Source organism: Amblyraja radiata, chromosome 1, assembly GCF_010909765.2.
Source record: "Amblyraja radiata isolate CabotCenter1 chromosome 1, sAmbRad1.1.pri, whole genome shotgun sequence".
NCBI lineage: Eukaryota > Metazoa > Chordata > Chondrichthyes > Rajiformes > Rajidae > Amblyraja > Amblyraja radiata.
The window spans coordinates 38,811,114-38,832,355 of NC_045956.1; the positions used below are offsets into that span (position 1 = coordinate 38,811,114).

Below are 21,242 nucleotides of genomic sequence, written 5' to 3' on the forward strand. Positions count from 1 at the left end.
AGTAAATCTCCTCTGTACTCTCTCTATTTTGTTGACATCCTTCCTATAATTGGGCGACCAAAATTGTACACCATACTCCAGATTTGGTCTCACCAATGCCTTGTACAATTTTAACATTAAATCCCAGCTTCTATACTCAATGCTCTGATTTATAAAGGCTAGCATACCAAAAGCTTTCTTTACCACCCTATCTATATGAGATTCCACCTTCAAGGAACTATGCACGATTATTCCCAGATCCCTCTGTTCAACTGCATTCTTCAATTCCCTACCATTTACCATGTACATTGTATGAACATTGAATTCTCCCAATTTTGTTAGCCTTTGCTGTCTCCTCCCCTTCCTCAGCCCTTGGGCTGTCTCCTCCCATCCCCCAGCCCTCGGGCTCCTCCTCCTCCTTTTTCCTTCCTTCTCCCCGCCACCCCCTATCAGTCTGAAGAAGGGTTTCAGCCCGAAACGTTACCTATTTCCTTCGCTCCATAGATGCTGCTGCACCCGCTGAGTTTCTCCAGCATTTTTGTGTACCTTCTTTCTCTCCTAGATGGAAAGGACCTTATTTGGTGCTGCTAACGACACGGACAGCAGTAAAAGTAAAAGGAATACATGCCACCAGATGTAAACTGCATCACTCAGACGGAACCCTCGAGGAGAAGGAAACGCAAGAGCCGTAAAATTTTGTAGTGATAAAAAGTATCAAATTGAAGGCATATTCCTTATTAATCATCTTTGTAGTATTAAATACTTATGGATATACTAACATTGTATGGGATCATAGAGGACATGAGGTTGAAGGGAGGCATCTAGATAATCACGAGAACAGGATGAAAGTAAAAGTCGGAGTAGGAAATTCAACTAACAACTTTCACACAGAACATAGTGAACACACTGCTGAGAGAAACAGGCTTCCTCATATGAGAGGGATGATTAGGATGTTGGGTTTGTGCCCATATCCCTACCCATGCTGAAGGAGGTATCCCTTTGCGAGCTATTCCATTTATTGTGTCCGAGGTTGCTGAATGGCTAATTAGACAAAACCATTCAGGAGAGCCCGGAGATGGGATGCGTCAGAGATGGTCCTCAGCAAGGTATCATCTGTCTGTTCAAGGACTGGTTCAAACCAGATTATAATCGGACACATTCTACTTGTACTCCTAATTAACAAAACTATAATGTGAGTGTTGATCATAAAGATCAACAAGGATGGAACTGTGGAAGAAAAAATTAAATTCCTTTCTTATTTAATTTTGATTGGAATTAAACAAGGTAATGAAAGGGTGTGTGGATATGGCAATTGGCATCTGTCATTGACCAGGTGCAGATCGTGAAAATCGGTAAAATAAGATTTAGTCGCATTACCTCTTGTCTGGGAATATGTGGAGTGGTGAATGATGAATGTAAACATAACAAAATTAGCACAGAGATAAGGAAGCCTGTTTTCTCTGTGGGAAGCTGCTGATTATATATTATCAGCGATATTTATGAATAACTAGATAATGCATCTTCAGCGGGTAGGAAAGCAAAAAAAAATTCTGTCCGTAGGATCAATAGAGGAACAAGGGTTCCGAGTGCTATTAGTGACAGCTCATCCGAGGATGAGTGGTCTGGCCAAGGACAAGAGGGGTATATTTCTGATACTTCTAAAGATTACAGAAATATGGAGCATTAGGCTAATTGGATTATGGGTTTACTTACCCAGTTTAAGATGGCTGATTGGGTTTCTGCAATTTTACTGACTCAGAGAATCGATCTTGTAGTTGCATACTCTGTCATATTTACACACATAAGGCACAGATTCTGCTGTTTGATAACAAAGCTTATGGTGAAAGCCTATGCTGCCCTTCTCAGTTTAAAGGGCATTATGTCATCAAATTTTAGGTATATGCAAAATTGCAGCTGATAAAACTTATGGGTTGTCGGTGGATATATTTTGCGATATTACAAATGAGGCAACATGAAATTTAACAGTACCAATTTGCATATTCAGTCACGCCATGGTAGGCAACTGAAGCAACTCTTATTTACTCAGTCATGAGTGACGGCTGGGACAGCCTGTCTTCTCGGGCAGCGACCTCTGCACGATTGTATGAGAAGCTTGTGAACAATATATGTGACTCAACTTTAACGGAAGTAACAGAGGTCTGTATGGCTTCCAGTTTAAGCATAAAGAAGCTTTTATGTGATAGCACAATTGACATTGCTTATGCTGCTTTATCATTTCTGTAGTACCATAAGTGGGATATAAATGATTGGTTCTTTACCCACTAATCTCTAACGTTAGGCAGTGTGTCTTTTATTTGACCACTCTAATAGCCTACACTCAGTGTAATGTGCGATGTATATCAGTAAATTGTTATGCAAATATTCCTCTAATTTTCCTAATGGAACCAGTATCTTGAGATGATTATGCATTCAGCAACTGATCTCAGCATAAAGAAACACAGCTTTTACTCCATCTCTGGCTTAGTCACTACGTCATACTAACATTAGGGTAGCTTGTTATAGAAATACTCTCATAAACAAATGAGCAGGATTGCATACATTTGAGATTGACAGCATACCCACCAGAGCTGAAATCAGGGATGTCATTAGGTATACAAGAGCACTCAATTGCTAGTTCTGTTGTTATTCAATAGCCTCAAGATATTGCTGATGGCTCATTAGCAGCCAATAGAATGGATTTCCCTTTCATCATACAGCATGAAGTTTACATAGTGCAGCTTAATAAATAATAACATTTGGTGGAAAATGCCTGTATATCTGCAGATAGTATTATGCACGGTCCAGTTGGGAACAATGGCCATGTATGCAAGTTAGCATCATGATATTAATAACTCATGTTTTTTCCTACCATTAATGGTTATCTTTTTAGTGTTTCACACACAGATTGGGTTACTGCATGAAACCATAGTGCTTCGAAATCTTCACGTAGTCACTCACGTGACTTCGAAATAAAATAGAAAGATTAAACGAGAACTTACTGTTTGAAGTTTGATCTTTATTTTATGAGAAGTTGAAGTGAGGGATAACGTGCCCTCCACTCCCAAACGAGTCTGAAGAAGGGTTTTGGCCCGAAACGTCGCCTATTTCCTTCGCTCCATAGATGCTGCTGCACCCGCTGAGTTTCCCCAGCAATTTTGTGTACCTTCGATATTCCAGCATCTGCAGTTCCTTTTTGAACACCTATTCTCATAAAGATCATTCGGTAGTTCTAGCCCTTTAATCTTCCTATAGCTTAGGTCAGCAACTATTCTGTGGTTTCATACAGCTACTTTGAAGATTGACGCGCATGCGGGCTCTTCACGTAATCCCTCACTTCAACTTCTCATAAAATAAAGATCAAACTTCAAACGGTAAGTTCTCGTTTAATCTTTCTATTAGTCTTTATAGTAGGACGTAGTAAAAGGGGTAGAGAAGGGCATAAGTTCATATTTATTACATCCATCAAATAATGAGGGGGTGGAATCAGGAATGTTTAACTGTGAACCAGTGGAGGAGGGCAACCAAGAACTATGGGGAACCTGGCAGAGGAGGGGTGGGGGAACAAAGAATGGATGAGTAACTTTTTGTAACTGTTGGTGCCCACGTGGCGACTCGTTTGTGTGCAAAACAAGGATTTTCACTGTACATGACAATAAAGTATCATCATCATCATCATCATCGCACTGTGCATACCTGAAGACAGTGATAAAATCAGTACCCATTGAAGGCAGCGCAATTGCTCAGTGGTAGAGTTGCTGCTTTACAGCACCAGAGGACCGGATTCAATCCTGACAACCAGTGCTGTCTGTGCAGAGTACGTTCTCCCTGTTATCACGTGCGTTTTCACTGAGTGCTCCGGTTTCCCCCCATACGCCAAAGACGTGCAGGTTCGTAGATTAATTGGCTTCTGTAAATTGCCCCTATGGTGTAGGAAAGAACTACTGTATGGGTGATCATTGTTCGGTGCGGACTCGGTGGGCTGAAGGGCCTATTTCCACGCGGCATCTCTAAATGAGAGGCTATAGAAGCAACTAAAATGATGTACATTATAGTTCAGTAATAATGAACATTATAGTTCTACAATAGGTCAGGACGTATACTTGGAATACCTCAACAACTTTCCTTTGTGTTGGGCTCATTGGCAGGAGGAAATCGGACAGCAGGGCGAAGATCGCGGACTCCAAAACGATTAACAAATTCATCAAGAAGACTGGCTCCGTCCTGGGGGCGGAGTTGGATTCATGGGAGGTGGTCTTGCAGGGGTGGATACTCCTCAAACTGTGGAGCATCCTGGACAATGCAACTCACCCCCTCCATGAAACACTGCTCAACCTGGAGAGTAGTTTCAGCAACAGACTGGTTCCACCAAGATGCAGTACAGAACGTCACAGGAAATCCTTCTTCCCTGTGGCTATCAAAATGTACAACTCTCCCTTCCGTCATGGGGAAACTGACTCCCCCCCAATCTTTGCACATTCCCAATTTTTTCCAACCTGGGGATAACGTACAAAGGTCTGTTCCCCCAACGTGCGGTTGTGGGGGGGGAGGCGGCATGCAGCGTCAGGAGAGGGGGGGAGGAGAGGGGGGGAGAGGAGAGGGGGGGGGGAGAGGAGAAGGGGGGAGAGGAGAGGAGGGGGGGAGAGGAGGGGGGGAGGGAGAGAGGGAGGGGAGAGGAGGAGGGGGAGAGAGAGGAGGGGGAGAGAGGGAGAGGGGCGAGAGAGGAGAGGGGGAGAGGGAGAGGGAGGGGGGGGGGAGGGGAGGGGGGGGAGAGGAGAGGAGGGGAGAGAGGGAGAGGACGAGGGGGACGAGGGAGAGGGAGAGGAGGGGGGAGGAGAGGGGAGGAGGAGAGAGGAGGGGGGGGAGAGGAGAGAGGGAGGGGGGAGAGAGAGGAGGGAGAGGGGGGGGGAGGAGAGAGAGGGGGGGGGAGGAGAGGAGGAGGGAGGGGGGGGAGAGGAGGGGGGGGGGAGAGGGGGGAGGAGAGGAGGGGGGAGAGAGAGGGAGAGGAGAGGGTGAGAGGAGAGGGGAGAGAGGGAGGGGGAGAGGAGAGGGGGGAGAGGAGAGAGGAGGGGGGGAGGAGAGGGAGGGGGGGAGGGTAGGAGAGGGAGGGGGGGAGGAGAGGGAGGGGGGAGATGAGAGGGGGGGGAGGAGAGGAGAGGGGGGAGAGGAGAGGGGGGGAGAGGAGAGGGGGGGAGAGGAGAGGGGGGGGAGAGGAGAGGGGGGGAGAGGAGAGGAGGAGAGGAGGAGAGGGGAGAGGGAGGGGGGGAGAGGAGAGGAGGGGGGGAGAGGAGAGGGAGGGGGGAGAGGAGAGGGAGGGGGAGAGGAGAGGGAGGAGGGGGGGAGAGGAGAGGGAGGGGGTGAGAGGAGAGGGAGGGGGGGAGAGGAGAGGGAGGGGGGGGGGGAGAGGAGAGGGAGGGGGGGGGGGGGGGGGGGGAGAGGAGAGGGAGGGGGGGAGAGATAGTGCTTTTTTACTTCAACCCAAACCCAAACAACCATTTGCAGGCAGTGCTTTTTTACCTCTAACCATATTTTCATTTTCAAAACAAAATAAGGGTACTCACAGTGCTGTAGACATTTGTCAGTGTCATTCAAAGCTCTGATTGAGGCACACCACTTGCAGAGACTGATTGAGGCACACCACTTCCTGGTTTTATAGTCCCTCCCCCTCCCTCCAGCGGGGGCAGCAGAGAGAATGGGGAATGTTGTAAAAACATTAATATCTCTGTCAATTTTCATCGACGGGAAAAATCCTCGGCACACATGTGGCGGAGGGGGGCTCTGAGCGAGGTGGCCAAAAATGACGGCCGTAGGTGGCGGCGTACTCTCGGAAACCGCAGCACAGATAGCCAAAACCGGTCAAGAACAGAGTTTTAGTAATATAGATAAGGATTTTTTGGCATGTGTTTATTGTTAAAACTGTGTAGGGGGTTGTGTTCTGCTGCAATTAGAAAGCGTAGATTGGAAATGATCATCTACTGAAGTCTCTGTCACAGAATTAAATGACTTCCTTTGTACTTATTCAGGGCATAATTAATCATTCCACATTGTAAATTATTAACTTTGGCCATTGATTTACAATGTTTTTGTTTAGAAAAAAAATGCAATGAACAATGGGACTTTAACAAATAAAATAAATGTAAAGTTTTTTTCTGAAATACTGAAACTTTTAAAGAACAATTAGATTTAAAAAATAAGATATAATAATATTTAAGCAAATATATTTTACCTCTCTGTAGCCAAAACATTCTCACATACCCATAAACTCTCCTTTGATCCTCCTGCCAGTTACCTCCATGAAGAGGAAGCTACTTCACCCAGCTGCACATCCTCAGGATGTGGGGAGAAACCTGAAGCAAACCCATGCGCTGAGCATATAAACTCCATGCATACAGCACTCATGATCTGGATCACACTCGTGATCCTGATGCTGTGAGGCAGCAGCGCTAACCAACGCACCACCATCAGCACTTACATTGTCAGAGTGAGTCAGTTTAGTTTATTTATTGCCACGTGTACCGAGGTACAGTGAAAAGCTTTTGTCGCGTGCTAACCATGTCAGCAGAAAGATAAACCATGAATACAAATGATCAATTTTCAGTGTATAGATACATGATGAGGGAATAACGTTCAGTGCAAAGTAAAGCCAGCAAAGTCTGATATGGGTCAGATGGATTGGTAGGTTATTATCTAAATTATATCTTCAAATCAAAGTCTTAATTTGGTTCTATTTTCATTTTGCCCATGAGAAAGTACTTCATATTTGAGGAAATTACTGGTTTTCCATTTTTCCCTTTTTTTTGTACCAGAGCAAAACATTTGTGGATGCAAGATACACAGATAAAGATTCAAACAGGGTCCTCTCTGTAGATCAATCAGTATCGCTTCCGCTTGCTGTTCGGCCTTACTTTTCTGTCCGAGATGAACTGGCCCTTGAAGGCGGGGTTATCCAAAAGGGCTATAAGGCAGTGATCCTGGCTTCCCTCCAACTGGAGGCGTGAGTTCGTATCCCACCTGACACCATGTGCAAAGTGCTTATGATACAGAGTCATTATATATCATGACAAGTTATTTAATTTGGATACATACAGAGACCATCGAGATGAGTACTGTAGGCTCTGAATCATAAGTTAAAACCTAAAAACACCATGGCTGCCCGAATGCCACCAGGTGATGGTGGTGTGGAAAACCTGACATGGATTATGGATCAGGTCATCAGCAGCAAAACCAGACACGGATCAAATCAGTAATAGTAAGATTAAACGAGAACTTACCAGTTTGAAGTTTGATCTTTATTTTATGAGGAGTTACGATGAGCGATTGCGTGAAGAAGCCCGCCAGTCCGCATGCGCTTCAATCTTCAAAGCAGCGGTGTGAAATCACAGATAACAGTAACTGAAGTAACATAGTAAGATTAGAGAACTAGAACTACCAGATAACCTTTATGATATGAGGGTTGGGAGCGGTGGGCACGTAATCGCTCATCGTAACTCCTCATAAAATAAAGATCAAACTTCAAACTGGTAAGTTCTCATTTAATCTTACTATTTTACTTCGGAGTCACTTCAAACTGGTAAGTTCTCATTTAATCTTACTATTTTACTTCGGAGTCACGTGAGTGATTCCGTGAAAATTTCAAAGCTCTGTAATCATGCCGTAGATACGAATCCAGGCGCCACACACTGCATCAGTTGACCCAGGATGAGTGAATAATAAACAATGCATTGAAACATGGCATAGATTTAAACATGTTGATGCTTTAATTAACAAAAGAAAAACAATAGCGACCCCTCTCTCCCAGGGGGAAGCTATGAAACAGAACCTAAAGTGGAATGGGCAAATACCCCTGGTCTGGTAAGAGGTTTATTATAGAATCTTTGAAAAGTCAGTTCATTTGACCATCCTGCGGCCGCGAGGATATGGTCGAGAGGGACGTCCAGTGCCCTCGCTGCTAACGTTGATGCCGCCCTGGTGGAGTGAGATTTTAAAATGTCAGTGTCTACTCCCACACAAACCAGAACCTATTTCAGCCATCTTGAAATGGTCTGTACCGACACTTTGTTATGCGGCTTTTTGTGACAGATAAATAATGCTAAATCGCAGCCTCTGGTGACCTTGATATATTGCTGTAAGTGCGTAACTACACACAACCGCAAGTCCGTGGGGTATGCCGTAAAAATAAGCTTGAACCCTGACACCCGTGGTCTGCGATAGATAGATAGATAGATAGATAGATAGATAGATAGATAGCCTTTATTGTCATTCAGACCAAAGTCTGAACGAAATTGAAGCAGTCATACATATAATACAATAAAAACAACAATAAACACATATTAACATCCACCACAGTGAGTCCACCCAGCATCTCCTCACTGTGATGGAGGCAAAAGTCTTAGGTCTGCAGTCTCTTCCCTCCTCTTCTCCCTCTGCGCTGAGGCGATACCCCCCGGGCGATGTTATAAATCAGTCCCGCGGCTCAAACACCGCGGCCCGTGGTGGTCTAAGCTGCCGCCCACCAGTCCTGCAGACGCAGCCGCTGGCCATCGGCCGAACCCCGGACTCAGGCCACCACCGCCAGAACACCGTCCCAGCCACCCTCACGTGAGTACCGTACCGTCTTCAGCCTCGGGCTGGGCCGCCCCCGACATGGGCGCCGAACCTCCCCCGGGCCGTCCCGACATGGGCGTCGCTTCTTCCCCGGGCCGGGCCGCCCCGACTTGGGCGTCGCTTCTTCCCCGGGCCGGGCCGCCCCGACATGGGTGTCGCTTCTTCCCCGGGCCGGGCCGCCCTGACTTGGGCGTCGCTTCTCCCCCTCAGCCGGGCTGCCCCGACTTGGGCGTCGCTTCTCCCTCTGGCCGGGCCGCCCCAACTTGGGCGTCGCTTCTCCCTCTGGCCGGGCCGCCCCGACTTGGGCGTCACTTCTCCCTCGGGCCGGGCCGCCCCGACATGGGCGCCGAACCTCCCTCGGGCTGCTAGCGCCGCACCTCCCTGAGCTCGGCCGCTCCGACGGGAGCCTCGTTCCACCCTTGGGCTGGCCGCCCTCACGGGAGCATCACAACCTCTCACGGGAGCACTGTTCCAGAGCGAGTCCTGACGGGCTCTGCCTCCGGAGCCTCGAGGTCATCAGCTCCATTAGGCCTCAGCGCAGATGGAGGCAGAGAAGGGGAATACGACAAAAAAGTCACATTTCCCCGCAGGGAGAGACTGCAAACCCCGTTTCAACCCACCCCCCCCCAAAACACAAACTAAGAACCAAAAACTAGACTAACCAAAACAAAATAAACAACACAAAAAACACAAACAAACGGGACGGCCGGTGAGCCGCTGCAGCCGGGGCCGCGCCGCCAATCCGAACTAATTAAATCATAAATGTAAAACGTTATGTTAATTACAGATGACACCATCCTGTCCAGTCGCAGCTTCTGCAATGCCTGGACCCGTTGCGCTGAAACCAGCGCCATGAGCATGACCACCTTGAAAGTGATTTTGGACAAAGACAGGGATGTGGCTGGAGCCCACTGGCGAAGCAGCATGAGTACCACGCACACATCCCAGATTTCCGAGTACCTGGGCCTGGGGGATTAGAGTTAAAAATACCCTTCATGAACCGGGATGTTAAAGGGTGAGATCCAACAGAGTGTTGTTCCGAACCCAGCCATAAGTACGATGATAAGGCACTCCTGGCACTATTGATGGCACTATAGCTTAACCCCTCATCAAAATATAACGTTGAAAGAAATTCCAACACATCTGAGACGCATGTCGTGTGATATAATATGTTCCCCTGTAAGCAGAACACCTCCCATTTCTTGACATGAGAGATGTACTGTTTTTTGGTTCTATCCCTCCAGGCCGCAGTGATCACATCCACTGTACGATCGGATAGTCCGAGCCCCAGGTATGGCCTCCTCAGAATTTGCAAATCAATAGATCAATATGGTAATGTAATGGATGTTTCTCACCAGTCACAGGGTGCACCAGTACGTTACTGCATTTAGGGACAGTCATAAGAGGCTGTGTTATTATTCCCAAAACGAGTGGGAACCATGGCTGTGTAGGCCAGTTGGATACTACCAAAACCCCTGCAAAACCCCTGAGGCGGAGTCCTGCTTGATCTTGAGCAAGCACTGACTGATGAGGCAAAATGGGGGAAATGCATATAAAAACATTCCACCGCAGTGTAGCGAGAATGCATCTACCGCCATGGTCTGGTTACCATGAAACATACTTCGGTAACTGGTGATTGAGTCTGGATGCAAACAAATCGATATCTGGTACACCATACCAAGCAACAATATCATTAAATACTTCATGATTCAACATCCATTCTGTGTTGTCATTGAATTTTTGTGACCTGGTGTCCGCCACCATGTTGAATCTACCTGGTAAGTCGATAGCTGAAACCTAAATGTTTCTTGTAATACACCAGTGCCAAATAAGGTTAGCCAATTTATCACAAGATACTGACTTGATTCCACCCATGTGATTAACATATGCCACTGCCGTAGTGTTGTCAATCTGAAGCTGAACATGCAAGTGATGCATACTAGTACAATAAGCCTTAAGGTCATAAAATACTCCCAACAGTTCTAAATAGTTAATACCATGTGATTGAAGAATAAATGCCTCATGCATATTCCATCTCCCTCCGCAGCTAGAGATGGTATCAGTAGCACCCCATCCTAGAGCACTAACATCAGTCTGTAAAACAACTGAAGGTCTCTCAATCAGAATTTTACTGGAGCAACGGCAAATGTTCGCTATCCACCATTCAGCAATAGCTTCAACTGGTAACCGCATGGGCCTATTGAAGTGACCTGCATGTATTTTGAGTGCCTGCTCCTTTGCACATTGTAAATTTTGATAATGCAAAGGCCCAAACTGTGCAGCTGGAAAAGCAGCCACTAATTTGCCAATTATGCTAGCCACATGTCGAATTGAAGGTTGCTGCTAAACTACAAGCTCGTTACAGCCTTCAATTAATTCTAATCTCTTACCCCTGGGCAGAGTCACAGACATGTGAGTTGAGTTAATGGTGAATCCCAAATAATCAATAACTCTAATTGGTATCAATTTGGACTTAACTGGATGGATAAGAAACCCCAATCTCTTAAACATGAGTTTAGCAGCTGAAACAGATAATTCAGCTGCTTCCCGAGTCTTCCCTATAATTAAGATATCAACCAGATAAGCCATTACAATATGATTCTGAGCCCGGAGTAGCCCCAACACTGGTTTTAACAGTTTTGTAATCTAGGGGCTGAGGTTAACTCATTAGGCAATGCTTTAAATTACCATTATTGCCTCATCCAGCTAAACTTCAAATATCTCAGATGATGCCTATGATTGGGTACTGAATAATATGCATCTTTAAGATCTATACATGCCATATAACATCCTCTGGAAATCAGTTGTTTGGCAGTAACAAAAGTTTCCATTTTGAAATGTTTATACTGCACAAAGGGGTTAAGGCTCGTGAAGTCAAGGATGATTCGACATCCCCCATCCTTCTTTCGCTGAGGAAAAATATTAGACAGAAATTGGTGAGATTGATGAAACAACTTCTCAATTACCCCTTTTTTTGTATAGCTTTTCAATTTCAGCTTGTACACCCAAATTCTCTTGTTGTTAAAAAAAACAATGTCCAGCTTGGTGTATGCTGTGTGGGTGGATGCAAATTGGGAAGGAATTAAACTCAGAACCCTTGTATACTGTGTAGTATAAACGAATCTGATGTTATCCAATACCATTCATTCAAAAACAAGTGTAATCTCCCCCCAACTTGTAACTGATCCACACATAATATGTTCCAAAAAGAACCAGACCCACCTACCTCCATGGTTACTGGTGGATATTTCTGCCCCCGAGTTTTGGGGGATAAGGACAAGTTCGCCCGTGCCACTATTGGAGTGCGCCAACTGGGCATAATTCTGAATGGCCGGCTTGGTCATTGGCCTGAACCAGTTTCAGCGAACCGTTTGTAGGGATGCTGCCGCCGAAGCGAGGTTTTGCTAGTCGCCGGGGCTTTGATGAGTCTGACCGTTCTTGCCTCGTCGTCCAGCTCCTTGACTCTTTTTGAGATATCTTCACCAAACAACAGATTCGGTGGTTGAATATTGCTGGATTTGCACAGAGCCGCAAACTTGGGGTTGATAGTAGGGCAGATAGCACTCTTTCTCAGGCAATTTATTTCAAAATGTGCATTGCACATTAGGGCCAGGGCGTCCTGCCGTACATCAGACAGGGGCCCTCCATCCACTGACCTGGCGAAAGCTGTCATGCCCGAGGCGAGCAGCTTCAGTATCTTCTGGAGCCTCACCTCCTGAGCTCTGATACCTACGCCCATGTGACCCCAGATGGCGTGGTTAACAGTCGGCACTTTGAGCAAGACACAGTTAGCAGGAGTCTCATATTTTTGGACGTTTCCTCGATAGTGTGCTCTTGAAGCTGGTGTGAGGCAAGATAATTTATACTCGCGGCCAAATCTTCACCCAGCGATTCCCCTGTTTCGGTCGGGATTGCATATCTTGATGCCATGATCGGCACCTCTGGCTCGCGCCCTTCATGCCTTGGGGTATGCTCCATGGCTATACCCACGGACTCGGAGTCAGAACAAAACTGACCCCGAATGCTCTCCTCCTCCGAGAGGGAGACATTAAGCAGTCCTGATACAAATGCCGTTGGCGCGGGCCACCGGGGAGACCCGCGCTGATACAACTCCTCCTGTTGGAGTGTATCATGGTGGAGCATCCTCTCCATCAGGAGCTCCATCCTGTACAAACGTCCAAAGATGCTATTCCTTGTAGGAGGGGAACCCTCCTGGCCCGACTCATCCGAGTCAACGGGCCTTGCAGACTTCTTTGTGGCTTTCTGCCCCAATGGAGCAGTCACGGTGCTCTCAGGAAGCATCAAGCCTGAAGTTACTGGCCGTACCGCGAGCGACTCGGAAGTTGAGATAGACGGCTGCCCGCTACCCGCACTTCCACAGCTGCTCACCTGGCGGCTCGCCTTGACTTCACCTTAGAGGCTTTCGCCATCGGCTCGAACTTGCTCCTGTAACAAGAATTACTGACCCAAGAAAACGACCTCCGACTAAGTTTTAAACACTTAACTGAGGGTTTTTAAAGTTACCGCTGGAGGAGCAACGCGCCTGCCAGCCAGTCGTTGCGCAATGCGTCAGACGTAATGCCACGCATGCGGACTGGCGGGCTTCTTCACGGAATCACTCACGTGACTCCGAGGTAAAATACTCTTTGACCTACACTATGTCCCAACTGGGTACATCCTTATTCTGACAAACAATTATTATTTCATGTAACACAACATGATCTTATGACTACTAGTAACAATTTCTAACTGGTTAGAAATTCGTCAATGGGTGTTCTCACACATCAAATCAGTATTGTGTGGTCCTGCTCGATGGTCTGACACACCATGCCAAAAGTCCTATTAAAGAAAACTCCATGTAAGGGATAAACCTATCATAACGGCATGACAACTGTTTAAAGAGCCCTAGTCTGACATTGACCAGAACTGTGTTTTACAGGCACCTGTGGTTTCTCAAGTTTCTTCTACAAGCCAAACAGCTAGCCCAAAAATACTTCTAGGAGCCACAAATTTAAAGGCAAATGTCTTCTTTTTAAGTTACTTTATTGTAAGGCTGAGAATTAATTTGACAACCTGCATTTGCTACATCAACTCTCTTGGCAAATTCACTTTCTCTAACTTATTCTCTAACTTATAGCAATGACTGGTAGGTCTCTTCAGCTATCACAAATTTTCGAGCTGGTCAACCACAAAATAAAACACAATATGCAACTAGGATCTATGTTCCACAGGGTTACATCGGTAGGACACCCATTGAAAGGAGTTTTGAGCCTGGAGTTTCTCACACATACTCAAGAACATTGGGCATGTCTTGTCTAAATATATTTCTCCTCCAGCTTTGCCTTGGAGAGTGTAAGCATTTCAGCAATGGAATAGATAGTGCCTAATCTGGTCTTCCACCCATACCCATTCTCTGCACTCACCCCTCTAGCATTCCTATTTGTTTTGCTTAACCTTTTACAATTTTAGAGACTTTACGGTAGTTTCGACTTCAGAGATACAAGGAGGAAACAGGCTATTCGGCCCACTGAGTCCACGTCGACTAGTGATCACCCCATACACTAACATTATCCTACACACTAGGGACAATTTATATCAACATCAATTAATCACCAAACCTGTACGTTATTGGAGTGTGGGAGGAAACCGGAGCATCTGGAAAATAACCCACAGGCTCACAGGAAGAATGTATAAACTCTGTGCAGACAGCAACCATAGTCAAAATTGAACTTGCACTGTCTCTGGCGCTGTAAGGCAGCAACTCTACCACTGTACCATTGTGCATGCTCTATTTCTTTGCATAGAGCTTTTCAGTTTAGTTTAGTTTTTTAGTTTAGTTTACAGATAGAGCATGGAAACAGGCCCTTTGAACCCACACTGACCACGATCCCCGCACAATAACACCATCCTACACACACTAGGGACAATTTAAGACATACACCAAGCCAATTAACCTACAAACCTGTACGTCTTTGGAGAGTGGGAGGAAACCGAAGACTTCGGAGAAAACTCACGTTGTCACGGGGAGAACATACTAACTCTGTATAGACACATAGTTGGGATCGAACGCGGGTCCCCGGCGCTGCAAGCACTGTAAGGCAGCAACTCTACTTTGTGCCACCGTGCCACCCTCAAAGAGAAATAAAAATCATTTAGGATCAGTTAATTCGGAAACCTAGTGTCCTTGTCTGATCAAAGCAAAATGAGATGCATGACCTCAGATAGTGGATCCTGGCTCTTTGCATGCAAAATACCAGGAGAGCCTTTTCACAGCAGGCTCTTTAAACACTTTTCAAGGTTGCTAGCCTTCAAAGACATTCAAAACAATTCAAATAAATGTAAGCCTTTCTACAATTAAAAACAATACATTTGCTTAAAATATTTTAAACAAATATTAGAACAATTAATGATGGAGGGAAATAAAAAAGATAAACCATTTACCAGAATCTTATTCAATGTCAGTGACCTGATTCAAATAATATATGCCAGTCCAAGCTGGCTAAAAGTTGAAATGCTGAATAGAAATAACAATGGTGTGTGCTGCAGTTCTGCCAGGCAGCCTAACCAGTCCTTAAAGGAGCCAAGGTGTGTAGGAAGGAATTGCAGATGCTGGTTTAAAACGAAGATAGACACAAAAAGCTGGATTAACTCAGTGGGTCAGGCAGCATATCTGGACAAAAAGGAATAGGTAACAATTTGGGTTGAGACCCTTCTTCAGACTGAGAGTCAGGGGAAAGGGAAATGAGACATGTAGGCGGTGATATAGAAAGATATAGAACAAATGAATGAAAGATATGCAAAAAAGTAACCATGATAAAGGAAGCGGTCTATTGTAATACAGGCGACTTGTAAGGTGGCCTGGGAACTGTTCATGCTTTTCTTGGTGGGACTATAGGACAACTGCTCGTGAACCTCCAAAGTGATCCAGTCCCAGAGATAACCTCAGGGTCACCTTTGCCTTCCCACACATTGCACAGAAAGCTGTAGCCCTAGAATCAAAATCACTCTGGCATCCTGTCATCAACATCAACAGCGGAAGGGATGGGTGCAGCAAGTGGATTCTGGCAAAATATCTCCTATAACGCACTAATCCACCATCCAATCCGTTTTACTCTCGTGTATTTTATTTATTTTTTCTCCCTCAGAAGTAATTATGGCTTCAGAACCGTTTTTCTCCTGCTGTGTTAAGCTTTGTAATTTCTTCAGTTTTCCTCACCCCTAACTGGTTTGGCACAGCATGATTTATCAAATTGCTGTGCGAGCGCAGTAAGATATTTTTCTGAAGCATTCAAAATATTTTTTCAGTCCTATACGTGAAGAGAATTTTTCAAACAATTTCAAAATCCATTTCAAAGACTTACTTTTCAGGATTTTCTACTTCTTCTGTGACAAAATTCATATAAAACCTGAACGAAACAGGAAAAAAGATAAAATATGAGTTTTAGCAGTTTCACCAGACTCATTCAACACAATTGCTTAACACTTATTGGAAACATGGCTGTGAGTAATGCTGTAGAGGCTATTTAAATATCACCAGTGAAATATTGTACTTTTATAGTCTTATATTTAATTCTCAACATAATATCCAATATTCCATGCTTGTCATCTTTCGCAGTTATGCCTTCAGCTGTTATGATCCTACACTCTGTAGCTTGCCGAATTTCCTCCATCTCGCCAACTTCCTTCCCTCCCGTAAGCTACAAGCTTCCAGACTTTTCCACCACTCCTTGGGCAGCAAGGTGGCACAGCAGTAGAGTTGCTGCCTATCAGCGCCAGAGACCTCGGTCTGATCGTGACTACAGGTGCTGGCTGTATGAAGTTTGTACGTTCTCCCTGTGACTGGCGTGGGTTTTCTCCAAGATCGAAGGTTTCCTCCCACACTCCAAAGATGTACAGGTTTGTAAGTTAATTGGCTTGGTAAATTGTCCCTAGTGTAGGATAGTGTTAATGTGTGGGGATCGCTGGTAGACGTGGACTTGGTGGGCCGAAGGGCCTGTTATCATGCTGTATTTCTAAACTAAACTAAACTACTCACCATCCACCCCTATGCCCATGAATTTGGTGGCATCTTCTTCGTCTGCACTTATTTTTGACTGCACCTTTCTGAAGCACTTTTGTACATTAAGAATGCTAAACAAGACTGGTTGTTATTGTAGTTGAAATCTGTGCCAGCAGCAATTCATTTCTTCATGTCTCATTCCTTTGTGATTCATTCCTTCCTGTTATATGTTGTAAATCTATCTGACATTTTGGAATGGCAACGATCAGTTTCCGTGTGATGTAAAAGCCTTCAAGAAATAGTATCCCCATGGAGATAAATAGCCAGTCTTTGCAAAATACCATCTATCAAACACTGCTTATTGTTGCATCTTCATTAGACTTATCCATGTCTTGCCTCCTCAACAAAATGGGCAAAATAATTTTCAGCCAATGGGGTCATTAAGACTCAGGTTCATCTCATGCATTCCCCTGAACTTTACATGCTATATCAACAAAGGAGTTGGAGAAAGGGGTAACTGTCCCTCACAGAGAAGGGGAGAAAAGATGGAAAATAAAGTTTTATGCAGAGTGGATTTGGTAATAATCCAACATTATTCTATGTCGGGGAATTTAAATAACTTTCAAGAGAGTTAGATTTAGCATCAGGCGTGAGCAATCTCCCCTTTGTTATGGGTCTACGGCTCTTAACACTCCAACATTGGAAGAAAGTTAAACGTCTGTGCGCTATAGTGAAATTATGTTAAAACCTAAATACAATAAACGGATTGAATAGAATTCCAGAGATAAGGATGCCAGTAGCATAATTTTGGAATTTTTAAGCATACATGCATTGTGCTGGTGATAAATACTTCTATCACACAATCTGATGGAGACACAGAATGCATGGTTTCGACCCGAAACGTCGACAAATAATTTTCGCCCTCAGATGCCGCCCCTTCAAATAGTTGCTTATCCGGGCTTGAAGAGGGTGGCATTGTTCAGCAGTGAGTGGCAAGCACCCAAATGCCTAACTCCCGCATAAGTTTCACAACCCCAATTTCACCTGGAATCACCTACCCCGTTTCTGTCTTATGACCCATAGCAACTGGTGTTCTTTTACCCAGGTCTGGACTCTACAGGTGAGGTCCACGTGTGTCCCTGCGGAGATTACTACAGCTAATGTTCTCTATTTAACAAGTAGATTTAATAAGGGAATCAAGAGAGATGGGGAAAAAGCAGGAATGGGGCAGTGATCTTGGATGATCAGCCATGATCACATTGAATGGCAGTGCTGGCTCAAAGGGCCGAATGGTCTACTTCTGCACCTATTTTCTATGTACATTGTTTCTATGTTTCTATGTACATTGATTCACTCTCAGGTCTTGTCCCTTTCTCCAGGTGTGAATGAAGCAGTAGGTGATGCCTAGCTGCTCAACTCAAGTCAAGCTTATTGTCGTATGCAGTAATACAGTCAGCTGCAGGTACAATGAAAATCTTGCTTACGGCAGCATCACGGGCACGGTATCTCAGAAGAGACACAACAATATAAAAATCATATGTAAATTCTATGACAGTTTGAAGAAAAATACTAAAAAAAACATTAATGCAAAAGCAGTTAGAAAACAAGTCCATGGTACTGTAAAAGGTAGTCCCTGGTGTTTCATTGCTGAGGTAGAATTAGCCTTTCCCCTTACTCTCAGACTAAAGAAGGGTGTCAACCAGAAATGTCACCTGTTCCTTCTCTCCAGAGATATTGTCTGCCCCATTGAGTTACTCCAGCTTTTTGTGTCTATCTTAGAATTAAGGTTATGCAGAACAGTTAAAGAACATAACAGGAAAGTGGCTGTTTCTGAACCTGGGAATGTGGGACTCCAGGCCTCTGAACCTCAAGTTTGCTGATGACACTGTGGTGGTGGGCCTGATCTCAGACAATGATGAGAAGGCTTACCGGGAAGAGGTAGCTGATCTGGCACTGGTGTCAGGACAACAGCCTCTTCTTGAACATCAAAAAAACTAAGGAGCTGATCGTGGACTTTAGGAGGGCACATCATCCGAGGACATACACACCATTGAGGATAAATGGGGATACTGTCGATAGGGTGAGCTGTTTTAAATATCTGGGAGTCCACACCTCTGAGGATATGACATGGACATCTCACGCCGTAGCACTCGTGAGTAAGGCAAGGCAGCGCCTTTACCACCTCAGGCAATTGAGGAAATTCAGAGTGTCTCCGAGGATCCTCCAGTGCTTCTACTCAGCGGCTGTGGAAAGCATCTTGTCCGGAAATATTACCATCTGGTTTGGGAATTGCTCTGCCCAGGACAAGAAGGCTCTGCAGAGAGTAGTGCATTCGGCCGAACGCACTATGGGAACTTCACTCGCCCCCCTGCAGGAACTATACATCAGGAGGTGCAATTCCAGAGCCAATAAAATCATGGGAAACCCCTTCCACCCCTGCAACGGACTGCTCCAGCTGCTACGGTCAGGCAAACGCCTCCGTTGCCATGCTGTGAGAACAGAGAGGTTGAGAAGGAGTTTCTACCCAGAGGCCATTAGGACTGTAAACTCCTATCTCACCAGGGACTAACTTTTACTGTACCACTCTACTGCTTTTTTAAAAAGTGCTGTTTTTTTCCCTTTTTTCTTCCGCCCACAATATTTAATATGTAAAATAATATGTGATTTTGTTCCATTCTGTTTGTAGTTTGTTTGGTTGTTTGTTTGTTTGTCTTTTTGCACAAAGTCCGCGAGCATTGCCACTTTTCATTTCACTGCACATCTCGTATGTGTATGTGACGAATAAACTTGACGACTTGACTTGACTCCTGCATGATGGTAATTATCCAATCCATTCCTCACCCTTTTCTATTTCATCTTTTGCCCAGTATGAGCAAAATAATCCCATTCTCCTGCTGGAATCGGCGACCCCCAGTGCATCAAACTAAAAGCATGACTATTCCAAATAGTCCTTGCCTTATATAGACTTTAAACAAGGCAAAGTGCTCTTGTGTCAAATATGGTGGGGTGAGCTGAGCAACTGGCTAATTCCACACACTGAAAACAGTTTACTGCGTTGCTTGTTGGAACATTACTGATCCTCAAAACAGCCTATCTACCGGTCACAGATATGTGTGCAGAAGTGTGAATGGGTCACACTAGCTAATCTTTTGGGGAAACGCTGAAAAACATTTCAGATTGTGCAAACCTGAGGTTGTCGTGATGCCAATATTTATACTCTATGCAGGCCAACAGAGAAACAGGAAGCACTCACAGAAACATCCTTGTGACAATGCCTAATAACATTTCATGTGGCTGGGGATGGAGAGAGAGAGCCAGGGCTACCTGAAGTTAGAGAAGTCAATGTTCATAGTTCATCCCGCTGGGGTAATATTGATGAAGCTGAATTTTAGTTAAAATATAAGAAGATATTAAATTGGCTTCTGGGCTAGCTTGCAGCTTATATTTAGTCTCAAATTAGGCTTGCCTCAGGTTGCTGTGTGTGAGATAATAAATCCTATAACATTGTCTCCCAAGTGACAAGCAGAGAGGAGAAGCTAGAGAGATCTCTTTGAAGTAAGATGCCATAAACCAAATGGCCAATGTTATGGGGGAGGAGGCGAGAAAGGAAGAGAGAAACAGCTAGTCATATCTGTGAAGTAAGATGCCATAAACCAAATGGCCTATGTTTATGAAGGACCAAATGACAGAGCTAGGGTGATCTCTGTGAAGATAAAATGGCCTTATCCAAATAGCCAATGTTTATGAAGGACGAGAGAGGAACAGGGAAGTGGAAAGATAAAATGTCGTAAACCAAATGGCCAATGTTATCTTGTACTATGTAAACAAAAGACCTTTGATGTGATGCATTTTGTGGAAACCCTTTCCTGTACCTCTGACCATGACTAATGTCTGAAATGTGCTAAGGGGACAAAAAAACCCTATTTAAGGCAATGTAATTCTGTTGTTCAGAGGAGGTGAACGGAGGACGGTCAAGTGTCTGTAATGGTTACTTGACTGGAGTTCTCCCTCCCTTCCATCGGCCGATGTTAAGTAAAGTTGTGAACTGGTCTACCAAACAATTTGAGTGTCTGTTTATTAAGAAGCGAACCTGGTTTAGTAGTTAAGAAAGTAGCTTTTTCAATATGAGGTGCTGTTCATCCAATTTGCGCTGGCCCTCACACTGACAATGGCCCAGGACAGAAAGGTCAAGTTTGGAATGGGAAGGGGAGTTGAAGTGCTGGGCTACCGGGAGATCAGCTTGTTAAGACTGACTGAGCGGAGGTGTTCAACAAAACGATCGCTGAGCCTGTGCTCGGTCTCGCCGGTGTAGAGAAGTTGACACCTGGAACAGCGGATGCAGTAGATGAGGTTGGAGGAGGTGCAAGTGAACCTCTGCCTCACCTGGAAAGACTGTTTGGATCCTTGAATGGAGTCGAGGGGGGAGGTAAAGGGACAGGTGTTGCATCTCCTGCGGTTGCAGGGGAAAGTGACTGGGGAGGGGGTGGTTTGGGGGGAAGGGATGAGTTGGCCAGGGAGTTACGGAGGGAACGGTCTGTGCAGAAAGCAGAAAGGGGTGGAGATGGGAAGATGTGGCCAGTAGTGGGATCCCTTTGGAAGTGGCGAAAATGTTGGAGGATTATATGTTGTATCCGACAGCTGAGGTGAGGACAAGGGGGACTCT

At 45.2% G+C, this 21,242-nt stretch overlaps 1 protein-coding gene across 1 annotated transcript in view; it reads right to left on the bottom strand.

Moving 5' to 3' along the window:
• Positions 1-21,242, bottom strand: part of slc7a11 (solute carrier family 7 member 11) — a 187,933-nt gene that overhangs the window by 93,977 nt on the left and 72,714 nt on the right. Inside the window, exon 6 of the mRNA XM_033020694.1 lies at positions 15,942-15,986. Within this exon, the coding sequence (XP_032876585.1) occupies positions 15,942-15,986 (45 nt within the window). The remainder of the gene's footprint in view (positions 1-15,941; positions 15,987-21,242) is intronic.